The sequence below is a fragment of the Haemorhous mexicanus genome, chromosome 22 (assembly GCF_027477595.1).
Source record: "Haemorhous mexicanus isolate bHaeMex1 chromosome 22, bHaeMex1.pri, whole genome shotgun sequence".
NCBI classification, from domain to species: Eukaryota; Metazoa; Chordata; class Aves; order Passeriformes; family Fringillidae; genus Haemorhous; species Haemorhous mexicanus.
This window is the reverse complement of record NC_082362.1, coordinates 5,218,620-5,244,956: the sequence shown is the minus strand read 5'-3', so window position 1 is coordinate 5,244,956 and position 26,337 is coordinate 5,218,620. Positions and strand designations below refer to the sequence as shown.

General features: G+C 42.8%; 1 protein-coding gene across 7 annotated transcripts in view; it reads right to left on the bottom strand.

Annotated features, from left to right (window-relative positions):
* The window catches only part of CUX1 (cut like homeobox 1), a 269,325-nt gene that overhangs the window by 112,229 nt on the left and 130,759 nt on the right, over positions 1-26,337 (bottom strand). For all 7 annotated transcript variants that reach the window (XM_059866198.1, XM_059866191.1, XM_059866192.1 and 4 more), the window contains exons 5-8: positions 24,415-24,552; positions 20,931-21,054; positions 18,971-19,047; positions 18,169-18,235 (exon numbers count right to left, since the gene is read on the bottom strand). In XM_059866198.1, coding sequence (XP_059722181.1) covers positions 18,169-18,235; positions 18,971-19,047; positions 20,931-21,054; positions 24,415-24,552 — 406 coding nt within the window. The remainder of the gene's footprint in view (positions 1-18,168; positions 18,236-18,970; positions 19,048-20,930; positions 21,055-24,414; positions 24,553-26,337) is intronic.

Sequence of the window (26,337 nt, the reverse complement as noted above, 5' to 3'; positions counted from 1 at the left end):
GCTTTAGATGCTCTTGGCTTAGAAGTGAACACAGGTGATGTGCCCATTCTCTGTTAGCTCCTCAAGCAAGTGAATTCCTCCTGGCTATTGAAAATAGCATTACATGGTCTTTGATAAAGGCAGCTGATGTCCTTCTATTCAATAAAAGCAATGAAAATTGCAGAAAGCATGATAGAGATGTGTTTATTCTATATTTTGAGTAGGCTTTACTTTTCCCAGGAGCTATGCTGAAGACTAACAACCAGGATGATTGCTGTTTTTATAATAATGTATTCAATTACCAATATGGTTTTTTCCCTTCCCAATTTGTTCCAGCTTTGCTCTGAATGGAGACACCACTCCTGTCAAATGGCAATCATGTCAGCACTTTGCAGCTTCACTTCAGAGCTATCAACAGCATCAATCTTGCTGACCCCACTGACAAAGCAGCAAAAAAAAAAAAAAAAACAGGCAGAAGGAAACAAAGGAGGGAATGTGAGACCACAGAGCAGGGAAAACAAACAGGGCAAGGAGAAGAGGCAGGTGTTGTCCAAACCTGCACAAGCACCAGTTCATTATCACTTCATGTGGGCAGGCCCCTGAGACACAGAGCAGACAAGGAAGGAGTTGCCTCCCTCCTTCTCCTTTCCCTTCACTCTGTGGACACCCAAAAAGGAGGCTCAGCCCCCAGAGCCCCCAGGAGCTGGTGAAGGAGCTGGATGACAATGTGGCACTGACCTCTTGCTGTGCTGGAGCTTCCCTCGAGCCTCCTGTGCCAGCAGGTTTTATTTTCACATCTCTGCTGAATATTTAACTCTGCTCATTTTTCTCCAACTTTAGCATCCAATTGGATTGGATTGGGAGGGGTGCTCACTAATATGACTGACAGATTGCCTGTCTACACAGAATCCAAACTAGACAGCAAAATTACTTTAAATAGTCCTCCATGGCAAACCCCAACAACACCAGGTATGACTGCAAGCCCTTGGAGGACAACAGAGCAGGATTTTCTAATTTAACCTTTTAAAATGTTATTTGCAAAAATACTTTTCAAATTCTTTATTTCCCTTTCAACAGTTGTTGAGACTTTATAATGCTGCTGAAATAAAACAGCTTCAGGCTTGACTAATGCTGTACTCCATGGTAAGGAACTATTTGATTATTCTGTTTTGACAGTTAATAGAACAGATTTAGTATTTCTACAGAAGGGGAGTTTGAACTGGAAATATTAGTTTTGTGTTGCTAATGACAATTCCTCAACACTTCTACTACAGCAGAATCCTAGAGTGGGTGAAAAAACATCTTTCCTACACAAACAAACAGCTGTAGGAGAGAAGGGAGTAATGAAATGCCAACCAACCTTTTGGATTTGCCTGGTTTTTGCTGCAGGGATAATTCTGCAACCAACAGATCTCAGAGCCTCAAACCCAGCATTTGCTCACTGAGTAATTTCACCCTGCTCAGACCCTCAGGGCCAAACACTGTCCCTGCTGCTCCTGGAGCTGGGGAGGTGCAAAGGTAACCCTGTAACCCTGTCTGCTGTCCCACCTGCACCCAAACTCCTCAGGTGTGGCAGCCTCTGCCCAGCTGTGGTGCCCCAGGACTGAGCCATGGGTTCAGCTGGGCACTCCTGGAGCAGGAGGCTTTAACCAGGCACAGCCATGGGGGAGGGCAATTCCCCCTTCTCTTCCCAAAGCACACAGTTTGTGCCAGCACTCCTGGGCTGAGTGTGTAAAACTTTGGAACTTCCCAAAAAGAGCTGGTTTAGTCTTCTGCTGTTTTCCCTGGGCTCAGCTCCTTTTATGGCACTGGGCAGTAAATCATTATTCCAGGGAACCTCACTGCTCCTCCAGGGTTCTACAAACACTGAGGATGGGGCTCTCTGGATCTGTCTCCTTCCTCATCACCTTTCCTGGTGGCTGCAGCTGCAGCACCTTCCCAAACCATGGGCTGAAGCTTTCAGGAGGAGTTTATCTGATGTTATAACAGAAATAAAAGGTGTGGGAGGAGACGTCTGTATGGGCAGGATACACAAATACATTGTAAGGATCATTAATTTAATCCAGGGATGTTTTTTATTAAATTTGTTCCAAGAAATGGCCAATAATTAAGTATTCCAAAGGCCCTGGCCATGCAGGTTATTTAAGAGTACTGAATCCAGCTAAACTTACTCAGTCCCACTGCTATGGAGGTAGAAGGTGCAAGGGATCAGGAATTAACTAGAGACAATGTGAGTATAATGATAAATAATAAAAGTTTAGCTCTCACAGACACCAGACAATATGTTGACTGAAAAGCAGCAACAAAAAGTGTTAAGTGATCCACCACACACTGCACAGAAGGATTGTTAAACACTGCCCTGGGTGAGGACAGGCACGTGCCTGGCAGGTCCCACCACTGCCAGCTCCCTTGATGGCAAGGCAGTGACAGAAATCAATCCAACAGGCAGCAAGACAAATAAGTCATCTGTATCACAGCTAAAATATGGTGTTGATCAATAACAGAAAATGAACTCGCACTCCTTTGCCAAGAAAATAGATTATTTAATCAGAGTACAGACAGATAGAGATGTTACATAATCAAAAATAGCTCGTGCTGCTATATTTAGTGGCCACTGTCTTTTAGAGAGGAGGGCAAAAGTACACCCATTATCAGCTACCAGCCCTCTGCTGAAATGGTTTTCTGATGAGTTAAGCTGGTCAGACGTGCTTAATACCATGATATTGTATATTTAAAACTACAACAAATATGACAGCACACAGGCAACAAACAGGAAGAAGACAAGGGAGTCACTGCTGTCCTATGGACAAAAATCCTTAGGGTTAAAAGGATCAAGTTGTAGCCAGAGCTTATACACCAGGGGATCTCCTGCAGCCATTTCTAACTTCCAGACTACCTGGAGTTTTCCATCAAAGGACGGAACATCAGTACAGCACATTTGCAGTTTATGACTGGTTGCCTTTCACAGTTATTGCTGTGATTTCTTAGCAATAACCAGTGGAATTGCAGGAATTTGCAGAACACACAGAAAATCACAGATCAGGACCATCAGCACACAGCTCACTTGATAGCACTGCAGCCTGCCTGGCCATGGCACAGCTGAGAGAGAGCCTTCCTCCACCCCTGAGATCCACAGGATCTTCATCAGAAGCTCAAAGGAAAGTCTGGCCATGGATGTTCCCCCAGATGGGAACAACATCACCATCAACAGGATCACCTCTCCCCCAGCTTCCCCGCCCAACAATAAACACTGGGAAAAGGAGTGCCATTAATGCTGAAGCCAAGCACCTCTAGTTGTTTTGGTTTCAGCTATGGAAAAATTCAAATATGGCACCAGAAAAACCAATAGTTAAACTGAGGGCTTCCACCCTTTTACATAAAAGTGGAAGAAAATTTCCTGTTCTGAACTAGAACATGGATAAAAAGATCATTTAGTAGAATAGCCAGTGATTGAACTTGGTAACCACACTTTCTTCTGTTTGTTTTAGGGTTCAAACCCAACAAGGAATTACAGCAATTGGGATTTGCATGAGGTTTGTAGAGCTGCTTCACATGGGTGAGCAGCCACAGCAGCTCTTGTTTAAAGCAGTTCTGGAAGGTGCTGATTCTGCAGGACCAAAGCTTTGCCATGTGTTTTTCCCTGGGACATCCATTTTGCACTTCCAAAGGAAGCAAATACTTCATGAAGACAAAAAATTCTCGGTGAGCATTTTAGAGAGATAAGAAAAGAAACTGTCTAAACAGGGATCAAAGATGCTGCTTCAGTGTAAGATACATTAAAGACCCCTCAAATGTTCAGGAAAGCTAGAGAGGAAAGAAAGCACTTGCCCATTAATACTACCACTAATATAAGATAATTGTAGCTGGCTCCAAATGTTAACAGTTTAATAGTTACAGGATCTAAGTACTGTGAATGACTAATGCAGGCAGCAAATGCATTTGCAGCAGTGTGCAAAACAAAGCCCTTAAAAGTAGATAGCTCTGGGAAAGGAAGGATAAACTGCTTCATAACATCAGATCTGAGCACATGGACATGAAGAAGGGCTCTGTAATCTCCTCCTTTGGTGACTGGTGACAAGAACATGTCCTTGATTTACCAAGATGATGAAAACCCAATAACGCCCAATTTGGGAGTGCCAGATACCTGCATGATTCCAACAGCAAAGTTGTATCTTTACTGTTCTTTTCAGAATGATACATGATGGGTGATTTTTTTTCTATTTGCCCAAGAAGTCACAGCATATTTCCAGACTTCACCCATATGAAAAGCCAAGGAAAGACTGCTGATGAATTTAAGTGACTACAAACTGGAATAAGCAACAAAACTGCTGATTATTTCATACCTAAAACTTCCAGGTTACATTCTCCTGCCAGAAATTGTGTTGAGTAATGCTTTCATTCGATTTGCTCACGATGTTCTCTGTTGATGAATAGATCTGATTTCATGTAAATGTGATTAAATAAATCAGACAGGGTAAGGCTGCATTGAGTCTCAGGAGGCTCTAATTCAAGATGTGCAATACTTGCCCCAATAAGCACAACTGAGCAAAACCCTGTGCATTATTACCTTCTTAACCTCAGAAACCCTCTGGTTGTCTCATTGTTGTTAACATGGGTGTAACATCAGATGAGGCATAAATTGCCCACACTGATTCAAAGGTATGTGAGGACTGAAAAGGAAGGGATGGGAAATGAAAAGGAGAAAATAAAGGTGGGAAAATTCCTTCAAAAGATCTCAACTTCCTTGGAGCTCCCAGCTCCTGGCACACAGAGGGAGCAGATAACATGGAGTGAGTGCTGGGGCTGACATTTGCAGGTAGCACAAATCCAAGGGAACAGCTCTGAAACCAAGGCTGTTGATAATCAGTTGTCTACATGTGATGCTCCAAGTCTGATCTTACACAGTACAAGTGTTAGACCCTCACCTGCCACGCAGAGTTCAGGTCACACCAATCTCTGAGCAAGGAACATCAGCCAAAGAACACAGTGAGGCCATGCCTTATATCCCCCACAAATTAAAAAAGGCTTTTTGGAAAGGTATTAGATGCACTATTCAGAACAGGAACTGTGTCTGCAAGTGGCAATGCTGCCTTGTTCTGTTAATCCCCACCAAGCTTGTACTCTGCCACCTGACAAATTATCCTGAGGGTGACAAGGTTGTCACTTCCAGCACAGCCATCCTACAAAACTGGGTTTCTAGCTTCCAGGCTCTAGGGAATGAAGGATATGGGGGCTTTTCCTGACTGTCATTTACTCTCAAGTTCAGACCAAACCCCTCACTTCTCCTACAGCAGATCAGCACAGAATCACAGAATGGCTTGGGCTGGAAGGGTCCTTAAGGATCATCTCATTCCCAACCCCTGCCACGGGCAGGGACACCTTCCATGTGCTCAGGCCTGCTCCAACCCAGCCTTGAACACTTGGGCCACTTTTTGTTCATGCCAGGTGCACCCTCTGCCAGCAGGCAGGAATTTTACCCCTTTGAGCCAGTCCCTAGATCTCTCCTAGAGTTTGGCAGAGAGGTGAAGGATCCCACAGCCTACACACTCTGTGGGAACCACCCCTGGAATTGTAGCCCATGGCTGGAGCTCTTCCCACCCAAGGAACAGCTCCTGCCACTAAGGCAAGGCTGAGTTTGCACTTAACCAATGGATTAGGGCTCATCCCTACCCCAAAAGGGTTTGTTTGCTCTGCTGCAGACAAATTCTGATATGAACTGGCAGACAGTGCACTGGCTGAATGCTGGAACAAAGAGGCTCTTGGTGTCTCCAGCAAGTTAGGGACAACACTAAACAACTCCACTTGTAAGCAGAACATTATTTTCCCTGATATCATACACAGAAGCTGCTGTTTAATTAAAACTAAGCTGCTTAAGCCATTAAACTGGCAAATGGCTGTACCAAATGACTTGTCATTGTTAGCATTCCAGCAGCAGGAGTTGTTTGTTGTCACTCAGATGGCAACTTCCAATGCTAATGCACATTTCCCAACTGGCTCCATGGATCTAAACCAGCCCAGGACAGGGAAGTTATTAAAAGTGCTGCTGCATATTACCAAGGAGTACCTTCTTCAAAGACACCCACATCGTGTACTCTGCTGCAATTTAATTATTCCAAACTTCTGCCCTAGAAATATGAGCCATTCCAGGCATTCACTTGCATTTTAAAACGTAGAACAATCACTTCTGTATCAATTCTGGCTTTGAGCCCCAAGTTTAAGCAAGTCCAGGTACAGCCTCCTGATTAAGATCTTGCAGATCTCAGCATCAAAATCTATAATAAAAAGCATAACCTTCTTCAGCAGCTACTTTACTCTGATTACATGCAAATAAAAAAATAAAACAAATTTTGAAAAAATCAAAATTTTATCTTGGGTCAGTAACAAAAAAATATCATTATGGCTATGCAGACAACCTTCAAAGCCATGGACAGTGATCATCCAGGAATCCAAGTGGAGACATTCCAAAGGACTCTGTTTGCTTATCACTTGGATTTGGGTCAAGACAAGGAGCATCAGGCAGAGGTGTCTCTGGAATCCATGGCAGGACACTCTGCCCCTTGTCCTCTGCAATCTTCCCTTCCCCTAACTGGGAAGGACTGTGGTGAGAAATGGTTAAATTGAATTTGTCCATCTTTTTACTTCCTATGAGTCATGCTCCTCAACTCTACCAGTCTGCATATAAAAATCTGCTACAACTCATTAAATAAATATTTCCACTTTGACTCAGTAAGAGCAGAGGACTCCCACCACACAGGTAAAACAATGAGAAAAGGGTAAAATGATAAAAACTGACCACCCCAGTGCCCTGGGATGGGACAGTCAGTGGTAACACAGCATTAGTATTATGACAAATGCCATTTGCATCCTCTTCCTTTGGTGTGGTCTCCAGGAAAGAAGAATATTTCCATTCACCACAGAATGACCTAATGGATGTCCAAATGAATGATCAGCAAATGCATTTTATGTGCTTCTATTTATGTACCTTTATTTTCACAGCTACAATGCAAGCACCAGCACAGCACTTCCACTTTCCTACCCAAGGGCTGAAAGACTACCCACATTAATGAAGTCTGGCCTTACCCTGGGTGCCCTTTTCACATATGGCACAACTGAGTCATCCCCCTTGGTTTAGGTAGTGTGCTTGACACAACAAAAATAAGATGTAAAGCTAATTACCACTACAGCAATAAAAACAGGAGTGTCCTTTTCATCAGCCAGTCTCAAACTGAATTCCTATCAAAACCCAGTGGTTTTTTTATAGAAATGAAGTTAATAGATACCTAGAACTACTGAATGAACCGACAGGATCTCTCTGCATTTAGCAACAAGCCTTGAAAACCTTAATCTTGTGAGTCAGTAATAACAGTGGAGGAAGCCAAGCCAATCTTAGGTCTATAATAACAAGACAAGTTGTTTAAAAGACCTCCTCTGAAACAAATGTGTAAATGTCTCACCAAGGCTGAGATGCTGATTTGAGATTAGACAGTGTAAATGTACTTATTTTGGTATGAATAAAGAACAAGTTGTGTTTCTCATTCACAAAGGTTTAAGGCAAATGGTTTTACAGCACTTGAGCACAAGCTCCAAAGTCCTTCTCCAAATGCCATTAACACTTCTGCCTGTCCTGTGCCCCAGCTAATTCTCTCTTGTTTTATGCTATCTCTCTGTTCTATTCTCTCACCTGTTCTATCACAATTTAAATACATCAGGCTCCTTCTTCATTATCAAAGTCAAACCTACAAATACAAATTTTCCCTTGACAAAATCCTGCCCAGGTCCCCGACGAGGCCAGTCCTGGCTGTGACACTGCTGCCAAAAAGAACCAGCCAGGAAAAACCCAAAGGCTACACAGAGGAGGATGTGCATTAGGAATGTGTTGTTTAAGAAGTGAAGGACTGAGACAGAAAAGCTGATGACCAGCACTGCAGCACTAACTGAGGAAAAGCAGAAGTATTATTGCCACAACTACAGAAGAGTAAGAAGTCCAGACATTAAACAAGTCAGGTGAAGAGGCAGCTTTAGAGGAGATGAAATTCCACACTGACAACCATGTGCTAATTCTCTGAAGAGTATTTGGGCTACTTTTCTCCACCTCTGGGCCCTCCACTTCTCGCTAGGTCAATCAGGAGATGGACTAATAGAACATCCACATCTAGTTAAGATCACATTCCAAACAGAGCAAAATCCCCTTGGATGGACTATCATGATTCACTGCATGAACAGCTAAATGATCCAATCTGGAAGAGCAGGAACCTATGGCAAATTCATCTCCATGATACATTACAGAGTTGATTTAATCTTTTTTCCCTCTCTGGCCATCGAGTCTGGGTTGTTATCAGAGCCCAGACAGTGGGCAAGACAGGGTCCTTTTATCCACTACAGAATGACTGCAGCATTATTGAGCTCAGGAAAAGGAAACAGCCTCAAAACTTCCCATTTTTAAAAGAAGGAAAACATATCCTAGATAATTTTGGGAGTCAAACTCCCGGCTGTGTGGGTGCATCTGAAACCTTGATCCCATGTGTGTTAATCTACAGGGAAATGAAGTGCTACACGCTGGGTAAGGCAGGGGTTAATTCCAACTGCTGTCGAATGCCCCAAGTCTGTGCTCTGTTCATCAGAGCATTAAATCTGAAAGCTCAAGAGAGTAGTGCAGCCGTGCTGCAAGGGCTATGTTATAAAGTTCTGCATTAAAAATTCATATCCTAGGCTTGCCACAGTACTCTGCTCTGGCTGAAAGGAGAGCTGGCGGGGAAATATTAGACACCCCACTGTCTTTCTGGCAATTGGAGACATTCCTCAACAAACAGCACCTCAGGAAGGGAATGAAAGGGCAAACAAACCGTGAAACAAATCAATGAGTTCAATTATCTCTCTCTCTCTCGGAAAGGAAACTTTTCATTTTTAAGGCTGTTTCATGAAATCTTTTAATGACGGCCTTGCACACGGGTGCTGGGCACTCTGGCTGCAGAGCTGGCTGCTTGGCAGGGCTTTTTATTTGTTTTACATGAGACACAGATTCCCAAACGCAGAGGGTGAAACAGAGAGCAGGGTATAGGGATCTCTCTGCAGAACAAGAACTCTACTTACCCTTTACATTACCACGACCACGTGGGATAAGAGGCTGTAGAAATTGTTCCCACTTTCCCTGAAGTGTCTCCAGCAAAGAGTGAATTTAGATTTATTAAGATGGTTAGTTACTCCATGGTTAAGTTATGTGCTCCTCACTACTGGTTAAGGCTGTGTGCATTTCACAGCGATTTATGGCAGCCCAACTGGTGGGTGACACAGTTCACAGTGATGGAAATGGGTGGTATACTTTTATGAAAGCCATATGTGCCCCTCAGGTTATCTGTCTGATGTATTCAGGCAGGTTAATAATCCCCATCCCATAAATGAGGAAATACATAGGAAATGAAAGATCAGTAAATACAATTTCTTGAGGAAACCATGCAAAAAAAAAAGTTACCTGCTCACAATCCTCCCCTGCAACTCTGCTTAGCACCAACTGTAATAGAAAGATGCCCTTTTCCCACAGCTGAATTTTGACTCAAAGGAAGATATTAGAAATCATTGGACAAAAGTTGCCATGGCACTTCATCTGTATTTATATATGAATATATCTGGTTGTTAGTACAGTTGAAAACCCAAGTGACTTCAGCCCAGCAACCTGGGTTTCAAGGGGCTCAGCCCCATGAGGAGGGGCAGGAGGGCAGAAATTCATCCAGAGGGTGCAGTCCCCAGGGAACCCAGGAGATTTATGCCCAGCACAAAACAAATCAACACCAGACTAGCCTAAAGCCCCTCACTAATAAAAACCTCTGTGGGGGAGGGAATAAACCCCCACTATTCAGCTGAAAGTTCATTAGTTCCATGAAGCAATGAAGACAGGCTGGAGAGCTGGTGATCACAAGTAACCAAAGATCAGCTATTAAAAGGCACTGAAAATCTGCTACAAAAGGTTAGTAACCCCAAGGCAGTGCTTCAGTCAAGTTTAATTTTTGCTCAAAATTTCTTATGAACAGGCACTTAGAGCTTGCAAGCAAGACTTGGTCAGCTGGGGTTTATTCTGGGTTTCAAGCAGCTGCATCCAAGCAAAACAGGGGAACCAGAATTCCTTTCCTCAGTGTACTGCCTTGATTTCCCAGTTTGATCCTTGCTGTAGTACTGGTTGCCTTCCAGTGCTCCAGCCCCTGAGCAATCTCCCTGTGACTCAGTTTCTCAAGGTGTTAAAACTCTGGGAGGCAAGGCACAAAATCAGAGCCTCTGCTCTGTTCTGCTCCTGCAGAAACACCAGAGAAGCATTAAGGGTTAATAATCTCAGGCTTACAGGATTTGTGTATTATGCATTTGTTTATTTAATGCTTTACATGAATGCTAATGAAGTTATTAACAGGCCTGCATGTTGTCTATTGTTTTTCTTGGGTTTAGTGTCTGCACCATCCTGCCTTATCCCTTCTGTTCCACGAGCTGGCCAACACCCAGCTCTTCCAAATCCCTGAATCAGTGTTCTATCCTGGATTCTCAGCTTCCTGATCAAAGACAGTATTTTTAAAAACTCATTTGTTAAAATATTATCTTTTAAAAAAATCTCATCAAGATAAAGCAATTTTATTTCCCCCACACCAGATTCTTCTGTGACACAAAACTGCAATCCTACATGGCCTTATTGTCTTTTAATTAGATCAGAGATATGTAAATGAGACAATATTTCTTAGGTCCCATTAAGTGATGTCTCCAGAGGATCAGAGGGGGCTGAACCAGGCAGGACATGCTCCTCTGACATCCACACCCTCACACTGACCTGCCCCACACTCCAACTGCTCCTCAGGAAAGTCTGATTTAATGGAAATGCCACTGTTTTATGGCCTTAGTGCTGCCAAAACTGCCCCAAGTCTGCAGACCAAAACCCCTTTTCTCCTGCAACCAGAGCACGGGGCAAATGCAAGAGTGCAGGTGCTGAGGTGACTCCTGCATGTCCAATGCAGACACATCCCTCCCAGCCCTGCCTCTGCCACAGACATGAGGAAAAGGGCTCAAGGGAACTCAAAAGAATTATATGGGAGTGGGCAGGAGAAATAATTGGGACTTTTAAAGCAGGGATGACCTGTACAGCAGTGCAGGCACAGGACTTCATTCTGCAGCCTTTACCCTGAGCAATGGGAAGACCCCTGAGCTCCCAACACCAGCAGTATGAACTGATGACACAAATCAGAAATACTTCTTGTTTTTAAAGCAGTGGGAGGGATAATATCCCTGCTTCTGCAGTCAGGTGGCTGATAGCTGGGGCATCACAGCAACTTTTTAAGGCAGGGATGGGTTCAGACCTACCTCCACTCAGGTGTAGGTTTAATGAGATGCTGAAAAACCCTGCTAATGAGGAAACAGCATAGGGATACTTCCAGAGGGCAAGCTGTGCCAGATGCAGCCTCTGACAGTGATGGCTCACACCTTCCTGTTCTTGGAAAAGGCAAACAAAAAACCCAAATGAAAGCACTGGGGGAATGTGAAAGCAATATGGGACTGGGGAGCAGGGCTGCCAGCTCTCACAGCAAACACCTGGCTCTCCAAAGGGACAGAAGATCCAGGCAGAAGAAAGAGGCTGTTTTCCAGGACACAGAGTTTTAGTGCCTGGGATCTCACTGAGTTTCCCGAAGTTCCCCTCTCGTTCAGGACGTTCTCTCTCTCTCAATAAATGAGGGAGCACACTGCACTTTCCTGACTCATTTCTCTGCCTGCGTGGGAGTGGGAAAAGGAGCTGGAATCCATCCCTGGAGCACAAGGAGAGTTTCCAGTACACACCAGGGCAGGAAATCACCCATTAAACACGTGGCCAGGTAGAGACAAGCACTGCAGCACCTGTCAGTTTAACTCAGCAGCTCCTGCAGAGCTCTGCTTTGGGGTGGGAATGGCTGACCCCACAGGGCAGGGCCGACTGGAAACAGCTGAACCATTTGTTTTTGATGTTCCCAGGGTTTCTCTGCTCCCCCTGCCATCCCAGCCCTGCAGGAGCTGGAGCAGGCACAGCCACGTGCCCTCCTGCTGTCACAGACAAGGCCCCGCCAGGAAGCAGTTCTGCACCAAAATAACTCTGTTGATTTGCATTGAAAAAAAAAAAATTAAAAAAAGAGACTGTTGTAATTTGCAGACACACATGAAAGAGCTGTGTGGAATCCAGGCTCAGCTGACTGGCAGATGCAAGCCCAAGGACCTTGTCCCTGCTGGGGGCAGATGTGTCTCTGTCAGGAGGTTTTCCTTCCCTCTGACTCGCTCCTCTTCTTCCTCACACAGCCCTCCCAGGCCCCTACAAAGTTCAGCTACAGGTAAAAGGACCTGCTGTGGTGAGATGGCCCAAAAAGCTGCAATGTCCTTTGGCTGGCCTCACAGGAAAGCCAATCCCTGCTGGAGGTTGGGACTGCAGAGCACACTCGTGGTCCCTCTGCTCCTGGACCCAGGCAGCTGCACCAGCCTGGAGAGGCCTGGCTCCCCAAGAGCAAGTGGGGACAGACAGGACAGGGACACAGGGACACTCCTGCCCCTTGTCACTTCACACAGACCCTCTCCATTCCCACAGAGAAGCCGTGGCTGCACCCATGGCTGGGATGACCCCCTGCCTGGCTGGCACAGGAGCCAAAGTGCTTTGCATTTATTTAAAGATTTCCATCTAAGGATCTCATGTCAACCCAAGGTTACAGATAACAGGGTGATGACTAGAATATGCTGGAATACCCTAAGGCTATGTTTTTCTACTTTGGGTTGTTAAATAACACCAGCTTTTAGGCTACACTAGAAAAAGGAACTGAACAGTCTCACTGGAGGTTAAAACACAAACAAAATAAAAGCCCTGAGAGAACCTAGGGCACTTTGGTGCTGTCAGACAGTTACATTAACTAATTTGCAAGCATTACAAGTCTAACAAAAGAGGCAACAGAGCCCAGCTACAGCACGAACTCCTACTGACTCCAATGGCTCCATTTATATGGAGTTCTCAGAAATGCAGCCTTAGAGATGAAAAATGAAAATAAATAACCCTTTTGTCAGTTTGTGGTCTATCATTTGCATGTCTGCATATTTCTAGACTCCAGCCAAGGCTTGACTGTTGCCTTTGGGCATTAACCACACTCCTTGTGCCTCAGTTTCCCTGTCCAAAAGTAAAGGTTAATGCCAAGTGTTTTACAGGAACACTGAATTCTCTTCCCATACAACTTTGCAGCTTTTCTGGTGTGGCTGCAGGCTGAACCAAAAATGTGACAAAAAAGGGCTGGTTTGCACATGGGCTCTCAAGCCCTCTTTCACACCAAAGCTTCTGGTGAAAATAAGAAGCAGATCTCCAAAGTATTTCCATTAAGCTTCACTTGCAGGTTTTTAAGCAAAATATTAATGTTATAATAGTGACTTTCAGCTTGGTGAGTTTTGCATAAGGCACAGTTAAAACTTTGAACTTCAAATGTTAAATGCAGACAGATCTTTCTGTAAGACTCAAAACATTCAATTTTTCTTCACTTTTTTTTTCTTTTAAAAAAATAGTTCCCTGTAATATCTTCCCTGGTTTTTCATCTCCTCCTTGCCACCAATCCTGAGGTTTCACTGGTGACAGCAGGACTAGGAAACTGAGGGAAAAACTCTGAAAAGAGACATGGCTCTGAAGTTCTCCATCTCCTGTTTTTAGGGAAATCACTTTAAATACAGCAATAATTCCAAAGCTGAGCATTAGAAGTTAATGACTCATCAAAGGAACAGGAAATAGGAAACTTTAAGACCTTAAAGGCACAGCAAATAGAAGCTATTTCATGTCATGTCCAACACCATCACCCTAACTACAGTACTTCAGGCTCAATGGGGGGAAGCAGCATTGAGATCATTTATCACAGTAATTATGTGATGCTGGAGGGAGCACAACTTTATTTTTTATTCAGTTTGACCCTGAGCACCATCAAAATGGAAGACTACAAACATGTGAGAAGTGATATATTGGCACCAGCCAGCACTTAAACAAGAAAGATTTGTTTAAAAAAAAGTAAATAATTCAATTCTCACTGTATATTGGGAATTATTCCCCTGAAGTCCAAGTTAACTGAGATTTGCCCCAATATAAGAGAAGATTTCACATGAATACTTCAATTCCACCACATAACTCCAGGCAGAAATAACTCTTCAGGAATTCTCTTAAACTTCTGGTCCCCTGTCTCCAAGCCTAATCCTGCACTCCTCCCATGCTGAACAGCACATCTGCAGATCTTTATTCTCCACTGCAGCCTGAAGGACAGGTCTGTTTGATAATGTGGAAGAAAAGCAACGTTTACCCCAAAGAGCCAAACCCCACAGGCATCTCCTCCTTCCCATTGTCCTCCTGTGTCATCCTTAGCTGTGCTGCCAAAATAAACAAGAATCAGTCTGATCTATGGAAGGACAACAATTCTGCCCATAGACTGCAGGCAAAGTGTTTTTCTACAAGTTATTGAAAGTAGCTGTGTTTGGATGACTGCTTTGGCAAATGTGAAAAGCTCCTTCTCCCTTGCATTCCTGTGCTACTTTTAGAAGGACAAAAAGTCTGAATCTTACAGAAAATCCACTGGTAATAGAACTGGTGGTGGCAGAGCTGCTCTGACTGACAACCTTAACCTAAACATTTTCTGGTTTGTGTTGTTTATGAAGGCTTTTTATTGCAGAACTGGAGGGGGGGAAGGGGGAGTGGGCAGTACCAGAAATCCTCACAAGACTCCTTAAAGCTGGCTGGTGAAAATGGAGCATTTCAGTGAAATTCGATATTTTCCTTCATCAAAGGCAGGGAGCCTCAACCCACATGTTAACAGTAATGTAACAAGCCTACTGTATGTGCTGCAACCCAAGGTCCTTTTCCAATTAGAATTCATTTAGGCTGGGGAGAGCAGGGGTCGGAGCAAAGAGGTGGCTCTGGAATTGATCTAAAACTGGAATCCAACCATTCTGCCTGGGAACTCAGCTGGGAATCCCAAGCACTTGCTTGGATTCTGCAGCAAACCAGAAGTGAAAGAGCACTGTTAGAGAGAACAGTTTGTCCCTGGAAAACTGAGGAAATGTATACAGAATGTTTCTTTTTCTACAAAGAAAGAAAGAAAAAGGAAAGTCTGTAGCACTAGATAAAAACCAAACCCAATATTCTTTTATTTTGCTGAAACTCAAGTCAGAGTTTGCTTTTCAGTTCCAGGCCTGATAGAATCTCCAGATCAAACTCATTAGTGTTGGTTAAACCCAGTTTTGCTGATAGAAATGTGTGGGACAGCAAACAAAATCAGTGTCAGGCCTCGAGAGAGGATGTGCCTCTTTAATTGAAAAAGGCAGAGTAATCATTCATTTATTTAACCCAGAGATGATTATAATCTGAAAACCTTGAAATCCTCTTACACAACAACTGTTTTGGCAAGCCCCTCTGTGTTCCAACAAATATTAAACTGTGCTTGCCATTTGTCTAAGGAATCTTGTATTAATAAACATGAAGAAGAACACTTTTACCTCCCACACTCAATGACAGAAGAAAACAAAGACCAGCTGTATTCATCAATGGATCCTTGTTCTGCACATAAAGGCTAATTACATTTTACTTCAAGCCTACACATGGAAAACTTTGCTCCTGCCATCTTGTCAAAGGCAGCTTCTGATATTCCAGCTGACAGACTGCAATGACTGCACACAATAAACTTCTTTTTGTCATTAACACCTTCAGTGCCCGGCCCGGGGCTGTGCTGGGGCTCAGGGAAGGGGCAGGGGCAGCCCACACCCACCTGCTGGGAATTCTGAACGTGGGGATGGCAGAATTGCACTGGAAATTTTCATTCCAGCCACTGGTCTCATCTGAAGGTGCCTGCCTGTGCCTCTGTCCCTCCTTTTGCACGTAGAGTATTTTGAATGGGACATTGTGAAAAGATAAAACAAACAAGTTGACATAATGATTCCCAACTTTTCAGATCACCACAACTGGGCTCCAGGATAAAATCCAGACTCCTTAATGCTGATAATGAAGACTTCTCACTCTGTATTTCTTCTGCTTCTTGGGGGTTTTTTGCCTCGTTTGAAAGATTTTCAAAGTTTCAAGTAGTTGAAAGACAGCTTTATTCTGAGACTGAAAATCTTAAAAGCACTGTTAGCTTTTAAATATTGACAATTATCTGTTTTTTTCCTGAAGGCACTCCAATTCATCTGCATCAAATAAGCGTCTGTAAAACTAACAATTCTGGCCTAAGATAAAAATCACATGTTTTTAAAACATAAAATTAAAATTGGCAATACAAGTAGCTTTTCAGACTTAGATCAAAAGAGGGCTTCTTTTAAGAAAAGAATCAAACTGTCTTTCACCCTTTTTATTGGTGTTTTTTCAGCCTTTCTCCCAGTTTTTACAATTAAAATAGATGACTCAATTTCACTGTCTACATTCAGTTCCCTTTTCATGTTCTTCTAGATTTCCATATTGCAAAATTTGGGCTCCAAACACTACAGACAACTGTTGTTATGCAAGAACTAGTCCTGCCATAAATATCCAAAACAATGATAAAATATTTCTGCTGTTATTAGGACCTACAAGTTTGTTTTCACAGTACATTAGTCTGGGAGATAAAGTACAAGCTTAATGTCTGCTTCAGGATTCAGCTCCATGACCACTATATTCCAGACCCAGTCTCCATAATCATTCTGCTACAGAACACAATAAACATCTTGTTACTGCAGATGCTACTAATTTTATGTAATTCTATATAAATTAGGTAAGAGTCATTCTCAAGATCACAAAAAACCCAAATATTTCTGTGTGAATCTCCCCAAAAGATTGAGATTAGAAATGCAAACAAATATTTTAGAGAACAGATTTTGCTCAGTGCAAGATAAATTACAGCACTTAGGGAAACAATATTAAAAAATGAAGCACTCTGCAAATAAACACATTAAAAAGGGTGAGAGGTTATTAGGTTCAGTGCCTACAACCACTGATCTCTGTTCTCCCAGAAGTACTGCAACATGAACTAACAGCAACAATATCAGTAACAAGCAGGAAAAAACAAAGTCAATCTGCAGGAATTTAGAGCTCCATCTGAACCAGCTTTTGTTTACATCCCTCAGAGAGGGATGAATCAATGAGGGAACAAAAATACTTTTGATCCCTTTGCATGGAACTCATCCTACATGGAACTCAAAGGAAACTGGCCTTCCAGAGCCAGACCAAAATTCACCTGAAAGATCCTGAAGGACATAAAAGGTGTTGAAACTCCCAGGTGCTGATTGTTAAAACCACCATGGGCTGAATTTTGTGAACTCCAGCTGGGCTCCCCACATCCTCAGTGGGGAATCAGATCCTCAACAGCCACGGAACCACAGGGTAAGAAATTTAAAATTGGTGCCAGTTTGACTGGTTTTTAACCCTGGGCAGTGGGCACAGGGAGGTGACTTTGAGTCTCAGCTCTTCCCTTGAGTGTCCCAGCCATCTGAAATGGCTGCTTCATTCCCATCCCATTTCCAGACACTGAAATGACTCTTTGTGCTTAATCCCACTGATCATGAGAATTCCTTCTCATTATTAACTTTCCTTAAATATGAAGGGTTCAAAGGAAACCAGCAGCAGTCTGTCTCTTTTGTTGTTCCCTGCCCTGATGGTTAATAAAACCACAGGATAATTGGAAACAGTAGCTATTAAAAAGACAAGAATATATATTTTTATGACTACCTTCATGTTCTACTTGAAAACAAGGAAAATCTGCCCAAAATGCTGCTCTCTGTAATTAGGGGTGAACCTGGCAGAACAAGGACCACTACCCCAAAAGCAGAAAGAACCAGGGTGCCTAAGAATCAAACAGAAATCCTTTACTAAATGAAGCTTTGTTTTCACCAAGATGGGAAGATCACAATGAATACTTTATTTCTGAAACTACTCTTGTATTTCTAAATAAAATACAAGAGATACAGAGGGTAAGAGAGACACAGATGAAGCACCTGAGAATGAAACCAGGAATGCAGCAGCGTGTGTGCCAGGAGAAGTGTCTTGTTGGGGAGAAGAAAATATAAAAACTAATAATCTCTCCATAGGAGGCCAAATTATGACCATGTTTTCCAAAACCTTGGATGCCTGAGCCTCCCTCATCTCATTTCTCTCCAACAGACAGATGCAAAACAAAAAAATCAGTGATACCCTGAAGGAAGACACAGAAAGAAAACACGAAATCTTACTTTGCAGTAGTTTCTTCATCGTATTTTGTTTTCAGATCAAATAGTTCTGTCCTGGTTTTTTCCAAGGCTAAAAGGCATAAACATGAAGCATTACAGTACTGAAATAGCAGTATTCAGTCATAAATAAGGCAGTACATCTCCTGATGAAAAAAAATAAAGCTATACACCTCCTTAGCTTTATCCTTTTACCTAGGCAAACCATTATGGCTTAGAAAAAAACACAGGGTTTTGATTTTTTTCACAATTTCTTACATTATTTCTGTTACATTGCAAAAATTTCCAGTTTCTGCTTAACCAAGCTAGACATTATTAGCTTCTTATTAAGCTGGCTAAACTGCTTATTCCCTTGAAATACTTTTTGCAGTAGTTCAAGGAATAAAATTTCTTCTGTTCTCTTAGTAAACAAAGCCAAATGCGTCCAGACCTGGAATTTCCAAATGTGCAGAGATAAAAATTAATGGCAAGTCATAGCAACAGGCAAGAATGGGGTTCACACAGCTCAGTACAGAAATTTATCACAGTTTGGACATGTGTGGAAGCAGAACACACATGGAGGGTAAGTTCCATGGCCTGCTGTAATTCCAGGGATGCTCTGTGTGTGCTCCATAGCCTTGTCTCTGTTATTTGCCAATGACAGCTGCAACAGGAGTGCTTGCTCTGATTCACCAAGCACATCTGAGCTCTGCTGGACCTCCCTGCATGCCAAGAGCTGCTTCACACCCAGTCCTGCCACACCCAAGGGTCCCTGTCCTCTCACCTCCCACCTGAGCACCTGGAAAAGGTCACTAAAGCCATGCCAAACCTGTTTGCAGAGCTTGAACTTTGTGTTCGGCTTCCTCCAGCTTCGAGGCTGTTGACATCTGGGTCTCCTGCAATTTTCTGTCAAGGGGAGAGGAGAGGTGAGAGCAGAGCAAACAACTCAGCTGTGCCTTGCAGATTTGGGGGATGGAGCCATTAAATGTCTCAACTGGAATGAGACAACTGCCAACACCACACAGGCTCTGAGGTGCTTCTGTGGGACCCATAAATGCTGTCACTTTGTGAGATGCTGCTCCTACTTTGTGGTCCCACTTATTAAAATTTTAACAGTGTAGCCACCTCATAACATAAGCTGTGAATGTTATAAAGAGTTGACTGCTATATAAATGACAACTTCAGTGGAAGGTTTTCTTGAGCATAATTTGTTTTGGAAATGTCACACACATTGAGAAAATTGTCACCAAGCACCCTCTGTTGTACAAAGTTAGTACAAGAAGAATGATACATTTCCATTTTAGTGTCATAATGAAGGAATTTGTTGCCATAACTGATCGAGTGAATAGATGCAGCAGCTGTTTCATCAGAGCTGAAATGGGTGCCAAATGCAGCAATATTATTAGCTACTCTTTAAGAAAACACACATATTTCAAAACAAATCTCACAGTGATATTTTCTAAAGAACATGAGCAAAACTTTAATATGCTCACATTTCTTACGTCCACAGGCAACGTTTTCTCGTTTGTGTCAGTTAAACTCATTTTTACATCATCTGGCCAGGCAGCCACTGCACTCCTTGCTAAGGGCCAGGCTGCAGGAGTTATAAAACTCATCTTTGAAAGGAGCTGCTCCAACATCTCCCAGGAGCCGTGCTTTTTACAACACTGCTTTTAGGATATTCTGCAGATCTCAGAATTGTGAAATGGCTTATGAAACTACCAGCATCCTGCCTGCACTCCATAGGGTGCACAAATTTCTCCTCCAACACTGCTGACCAGGTTAATAACTATTTATAGCAAGAATCATGTGTCAGTTCCCTTCACACTGAGCCATATACTTTGAGACCTCAAAACCTCTCTTACACACACTTTTATTTGCATTCCACGACCTGCCATTTTGTTTTATTTTTAAATACATTGAAATTGCAGTTGTGAAAACCACTGCTTACAAGCTGCTTATCAAATAGCAGCCACAGGTATTGATGAATCCAAAAAAAAGCTTTGCATTCACTAGATAGTAGATTCTCCTCATTCAGCCCTGAATTTAAACAACCAACCCTCCAAGTAAAAAGCTCACGTGAACTGAAGGTTTTCCACGCTGTGTTGAACACATTATAGCTTCAGTGTTATTGCTCCGTGGGAGAAATAAATTCTCCAGGCAGGGAATGCAGCCTGAAAGAACTCCCTCTTTAGCCCCTTGGTTTTCTCCTGCCTGATTTATTTGCCCACCAACCTAAAGATTCAAATGCTCCCTGCTCATTTGCAAAAGATCAGAAATGCATCCAAAATGTGGTTTTTTTTAAATTGATAGTAAATAATGAAAACCCTTCTTAATTTTGGCATGTAGGAAGATGCAAACCTTCCCAGGATGATTCAGGAAGACATCCCCTGTCTCAGGCATTCCCAGTGGAGCAGGGGTGGTACATCCCTGGCCCTGGCTGGGGGTGCAGAGCTTGTGACACACAGGAATTGCCCTGGCTAATGGAGACAGATGGGTGCCACAGAGCCAGGGAGGAATAAAAGCAGGAGTGCACCCTCCTGAATGTGACACCCCCCACCACAGCATGGAGAAGAGACAATTTGTCCTTGTTTCACTTCCACACTCTCCTGACTGTTTTCCTGGGCAAAGCTGAGGATCAAATGATCCCGTGTCAAATGCATAAATCCCAGAAGCACTCAGTGGATCAGCTGTCCCCAGCCACCAGTCCTGGCTGGGAAGATTAAACAGAAAAATACCTCTCTGCTCCTCCCCAACACCCAGACACACACACCCACACCCACACTCACCTCTCCTTCTCTGCAAAATCATTTTGTAACTTTTGTTCCTTTTCAAGGGCTATGTTCTCTGCTTGGTTCTTCAGGGTCTGTTCATATTCTCGGATTTTCTCCTTAAGTGCTTTTATTGTAACCTCTGCAGGAAAACAATAGGGGAAGGATGAGTTTACACAGCTCCACGTGGTTCCACAACACAAGGCTTGCTTTACCCTGTAGGCTCAGTGTGTTTTAAACTTTAGCTCTTCAACTCTGACACAAAATCAATGGATATGAGTCCCTTTGGAGACCTTTTACTCCCTAAATGTTAAATTGAACTTTAAGTGTTTAGGTTGAGAAGGATCAATGGAGTTTGCTGGAAAGCAGAATGAAGAAGGTTCCTCTAACATGAATTTTTTTTAAAAAAGAAGAAAAAAAATCAATTGTAAAATATAATATCACCTTATTGACTAGCCTAAAATAAGCTGAGTGCTGAGAGAAGATTAATAAAGTCCCAGTGCAGGTTTAAGTATGCATTTACACACAGGACACTTCATTCACCTGACTGTGCTCATGCACTAAGAGGCAGTTCCACCACGGTTCATGCACAGATGCAATCTCACACTAACTGAACACAGGGATAGAGCTCTGTTCTGCTTCCCAGCTGATGAGAAATCCAGCAGTTGGGATCCAGCTGCTACCTTCACAGCAGGCACTGGAGCTCTGCATGTCCCAGTTGCTGTCACTGCCTCATCCTCCACCCCAGTGTTTACACACAAACATTGACAATTTGAACTTTCTGAGGCACTTGCAGCCTTCCAGGGAATTTGCAGAACCCTTCCTTAGGGTAAAGGAGCTCTCCTGCATTTCCCCATGCCCAGCAGGGGATGGGAGCAGATGCAGAACCCTGCAGAGCTACAGTTCAGCATCTCCTTACGTGCTGTTCCTACGTGAAAGCCCTGTGATCCCACCCACAGGAAAGGACTGAATCCTTATAGGGCTCAGAAGAGGAAAAGCAGCACATGCACCAGAGTAAGCTTTGTAACAATAATGGAATTTGGAAAAAGCTTTGGACTGCCAGAAGACTCACAGCAGCAACACAGTTCAGAGTACTCACATCAGGATGCAGGGGGGGTTAAAGACATCAGCTTATTAACAGATACCATTAATAATGCTTGAGGAAAAAATAAAAACTTCTGGATGTAAAAAGTTTCATATTCTGCAGAAACATCTCAGGAAGACAAACCCTAATATGAAAAATAAACCCTATGGGCTTGGGGGAAAACAACTCAATAATATCACAAAAACCTACACATAATCTTTTCAAAATCCTGATGTTGAGAGTTGAGCAGGGAGCTGTGAAGCAGACAGGAGGTAGCTGGTGCCATGATCTGCTGTCTGGGCACTACCAAAGGCAGCTTGAGCCACTGTGACCACAAAAAAGGGGGGAAGAATGGTAAAAATGCTTGCCAGCAAAGCAGCTGCCTCTGCCTGAAGGAGCAGGGTTTTGCTGGCTGTGCAGAAATCAGCTGAGGCTCGTTACTGAGTAACAGGCCGTGAAAAGGACACATCACCTCTTTTTTTTCTTAAGCAAAGGGAAATTCTTCCCTGAGATCCGGGAAGTCATACAAATCCTGATCTCTTCCTGAATAAGCAAAGGATGCTCCTTTGCACTGACAGTAGGGTGCTGATCCTGTGGGCAAAGAGGGCTCCACTCCCTTCTGGGGCTACCTCTGCTCCAGGTGTTTGTATTTTATATAAACACCTTTAGATTTTTCAGATATAAATCTGCAAAAATATTCTGGTATATGGAGAAGCTGAGAGCAAAATAATCTCACAGAAACGCAGGTAATTGCACCTTGACTAAGTTTCAATGTCTGATTTTAAAAGAAAACAAAACTATGAAAAGAAACACAAGAAGTGCACAAACATGAGGGAAAATGTAACTTTCGTAACAAAATCTGATTTTACCTTTAAGAACCTAACAATAGATGTGTGGACAAGCACAGCTGAATCCTCTACATTGCTTGAAGCACTAAGTGCCTTCTTCAGTGCTCAGGTCAGCTACAGCTTGTCAGGCACTGCCATTTATGCCAGTTTTGGAAGAAGTTCTTACAGGCACCGTAGAGCTCATACCAACCCTCCAAACAAAGAGATTAACTGATCAAAGCACCCTCAGCTAACAACAGCCTTTTCCCTGGATAGCTTATTAATCCCTCTTTGAAACTGAGAGTAAAACCACTGCACTGGAGTGAAAAACAACACAAAGGCTACAGTGGGGAAACGGAAAGGAAGTTCCAGCACACCAGGGAAAATCAAAAATGTCAGTTATGAGTGGTTGTAGCAAAAAACTCTACAAGGCAAGAGCTTTTCCACTTTGTGGGATGAACCCCTATGTCATGCTTGGATGTACTGGATGCACAGCCTCAGGAAAACTCTGCACAGTGAACTGCAATGATTGTACATTTCCAGTAAAAAACACAGTCTTGCTTAGAGCGCTGCAGTTCCAACATGACATCTCCTGCAGTCCAGCCCAAATCCTGGCATGCTGATACCTGTCCTCTCCAGGGGTCATACCCTCTATGTTAAAAAAAATTAATATTTCAAAAGATATAACTGCGTAGATGTTCCCTCAGCAAAAAAAGAGATTTAACAAAATCAACTTAGTTGCTAATGCAGCTTTCAAGCGTTACTTGGGTGCAACAGTTCCATAACATAAAAAATAAATTAAAATTTCCATTTTTCCAAATGGCAGGACAATTTAACTTACTACCATCCAGAACTGGGCATTAAAGATGGAAATCTTCATGGATGGGCAACAAAGTGTATGGCTGAGAAGTTTTTTTTCCTGGTGCAGGAAACTGAATCACAAGAAAACTTAAGCAGTCTAAAAGCCAACAGGCTTTAAATCTCATTGAGATTTTCATGTATTTTCATGTACTTTAGACTCATTAAAACTTAAATAATTTAACAGTAATAGCTTGTATTTACATTGCTCTATGATGGTCTCCAGAGTAAAAATAAAGCGCATATGCTGAATATATTCCAGTAGTACATTTAGATAAGTAAAAACAGTACAGAAAAAGTTCCATTTTGTACAGATTCATATGTGGGTACAAAATACTGAATTTTTGTGTTTGTCTGTGCAAGCTGCACATCCTGCAAGTACCAACACCCACGTTCAGCCTGATGTCAGTACCAGCACTGCCTCTCACAAAATGTCACAAATAACGTCAGTCAGGTGTAATTTTCAGTGCTGAAGGCTACAACCAAATATGCAGAATAACAACTCCATCCTCTGACTTGCTGCTACAGTAAATGGAACTTTCAAGAAATCCAAAGAGCCTGCCCAAAGCCCATCTCCACACACAAATGCAGAAGTGGCCCTAATAGACTACTACACTTTCTCTACTGAATTTCAAACTACTGTCTCTTCTACCTTTAAGAAATAAAACTGAATTCAATCCCTGTCTTCAAATTTCAGTGTGCATTAGGAGCTGATACTATGAATGCAACCTACCCTGATTTTTCACCTCGGCGAATTCCTTATTGTATTCCTCCAGAGTTTCCCTAAGTTTCTGGTTTTCTGTTTCAATATCGTGCATGCGTTGAACCTTCAGCTGAAGCTGCTGTCCCAAATCCAAGGCTGGAACTGGATCTGAAAAAGAAACAGTAAAATAAAATGAAAAAAAAAAAGAAACAGTCAAATAAAATAAAATATAATTAAAAAAAAAGAAAAAAAGGAACACTTCTGCCACCCAAGCAGTTCAGAGTACAAGTGTCCTCTTTTCTCCATTTCTACAGCAGAACCTTTCTTTGAGTTATTAGACCTGTACATTCCCCACATTGTATATCCTACAAACTTAAAAAAACCCAGTTATTTAATTCTATCTATGTTCCCTTTAAACACAGAGCCAGGCTGAGAGGGCTAGAGGTGCTCAGCCAGAAGAAGAAAAAGCTCTGGGGGGACCTTAAAGCCCCTTCCAGTGCCTCCAAGGGGCTCCAAGAGAGCTGCAGAGGGACTTGGCACAAGGACCTGGAGTGACAGGACAAGGGGGAATGGCTTCCCACTGCCAGAGGGCAGGGAGAGATGGGATATTGGGAAACAATTCATGGCTGTGAGAGTGCTGAGGTCCCAGCACCACTTGTCCTGGTTGCAGCTGCCCCTGGATTGCTGGAAGTGTCCAAGGCCAGGCTGGACAGGGCTTGGAGCAACCTGGGATAGTGGAAGGTGTCCCTGCCCATGGCAGTGGGTGGAACTGGATGAGCTTTAAGGTCCTTTCCAACCCAAACCATTCTGGGATTCCATGAAATTTTGACACAGCTTCTTCATCCTGGCACTAATCCCCAGGACAGTGTTCCTGGGTGCAGACAGTCACGACACAAAGGAACGTGAGAGTTTTAAGCCTCACATTTTTTACTGCAAACTGAGAATTTTTGGGTGAAAAGCAATCAAACTGCACAGCTCACTGTCAGCTACTGTCCCTCACAGGCCTCTGCTTGTGCAGGAGTGAATTTCTGAAGCTGTGCCCTCCTGCACAGCAGAGCTCAAACAAGTTCTGTGAACACGGAGATCTGAGTGGTACTTTTTCTAACTGACAGATCAATAATAATCAGAAACATTGTGTGGATGTAATCAATTCCATGAACCTTGGGTTTGGACCTCTCTTTCTCTTACACTATTAATCAAATGTCCTCTCAGTATTAATTCTCTGATATTCATCCCCTTCTGGTAAAGAGAGTTCTCAGCACACACCTGACATGTGCATGTGTGATTTATTCTGGGATTCCTTCCCAGTCAGGATAGGAAAAGTCTGGAGTGTGATGGACTTATAAAAGATTATTGAATATATTTCTGCTATGGGCGCCAGCATCTCTTGTGAAATGGCTGCAAAGATTTAGTCTCCTGTTGAGGAATGCTAAACACCAAACTCAGTGGATCAACAACAGTATATATTAGGGAGTTCACTTAATTTTCAACCACCACAGTCATTAATTTTTCAGACCACCCTCAGTTCCAGTCTCTGGAAACACATAATAAGTCTATTGTACCTCTGTTAACACATTAAGCATGAGCCTGTGTGTTTTTTCAATATGCCAGCGTTGTTGCATAGTTTATAAAAGAATAGCACTGGGTTATGTTGAACTCAGAGACATTCTAAGTAGCAGCCTGCTGCATTTTGTTACTTGGGTTCTTCAACAGCTTATGGCATTACCCTGTTCATAATACAAAATCTAGGTTGCTTGTCATCTGTTCTCTGTACATACATAGTTTATGACTACATAGCTTTTTCATTTATGCTTTTTAGGCCAAACACTTTTCGTTATTATTATCTGTATTAAAATATTTATAATAAATCAAACTTAAAATGTTATTGTGGCAGAGACAGGGGGGTACAGGTAAGGAATTAAATAGAGAGCTGAAGTGGCAGCAGTAGCACGA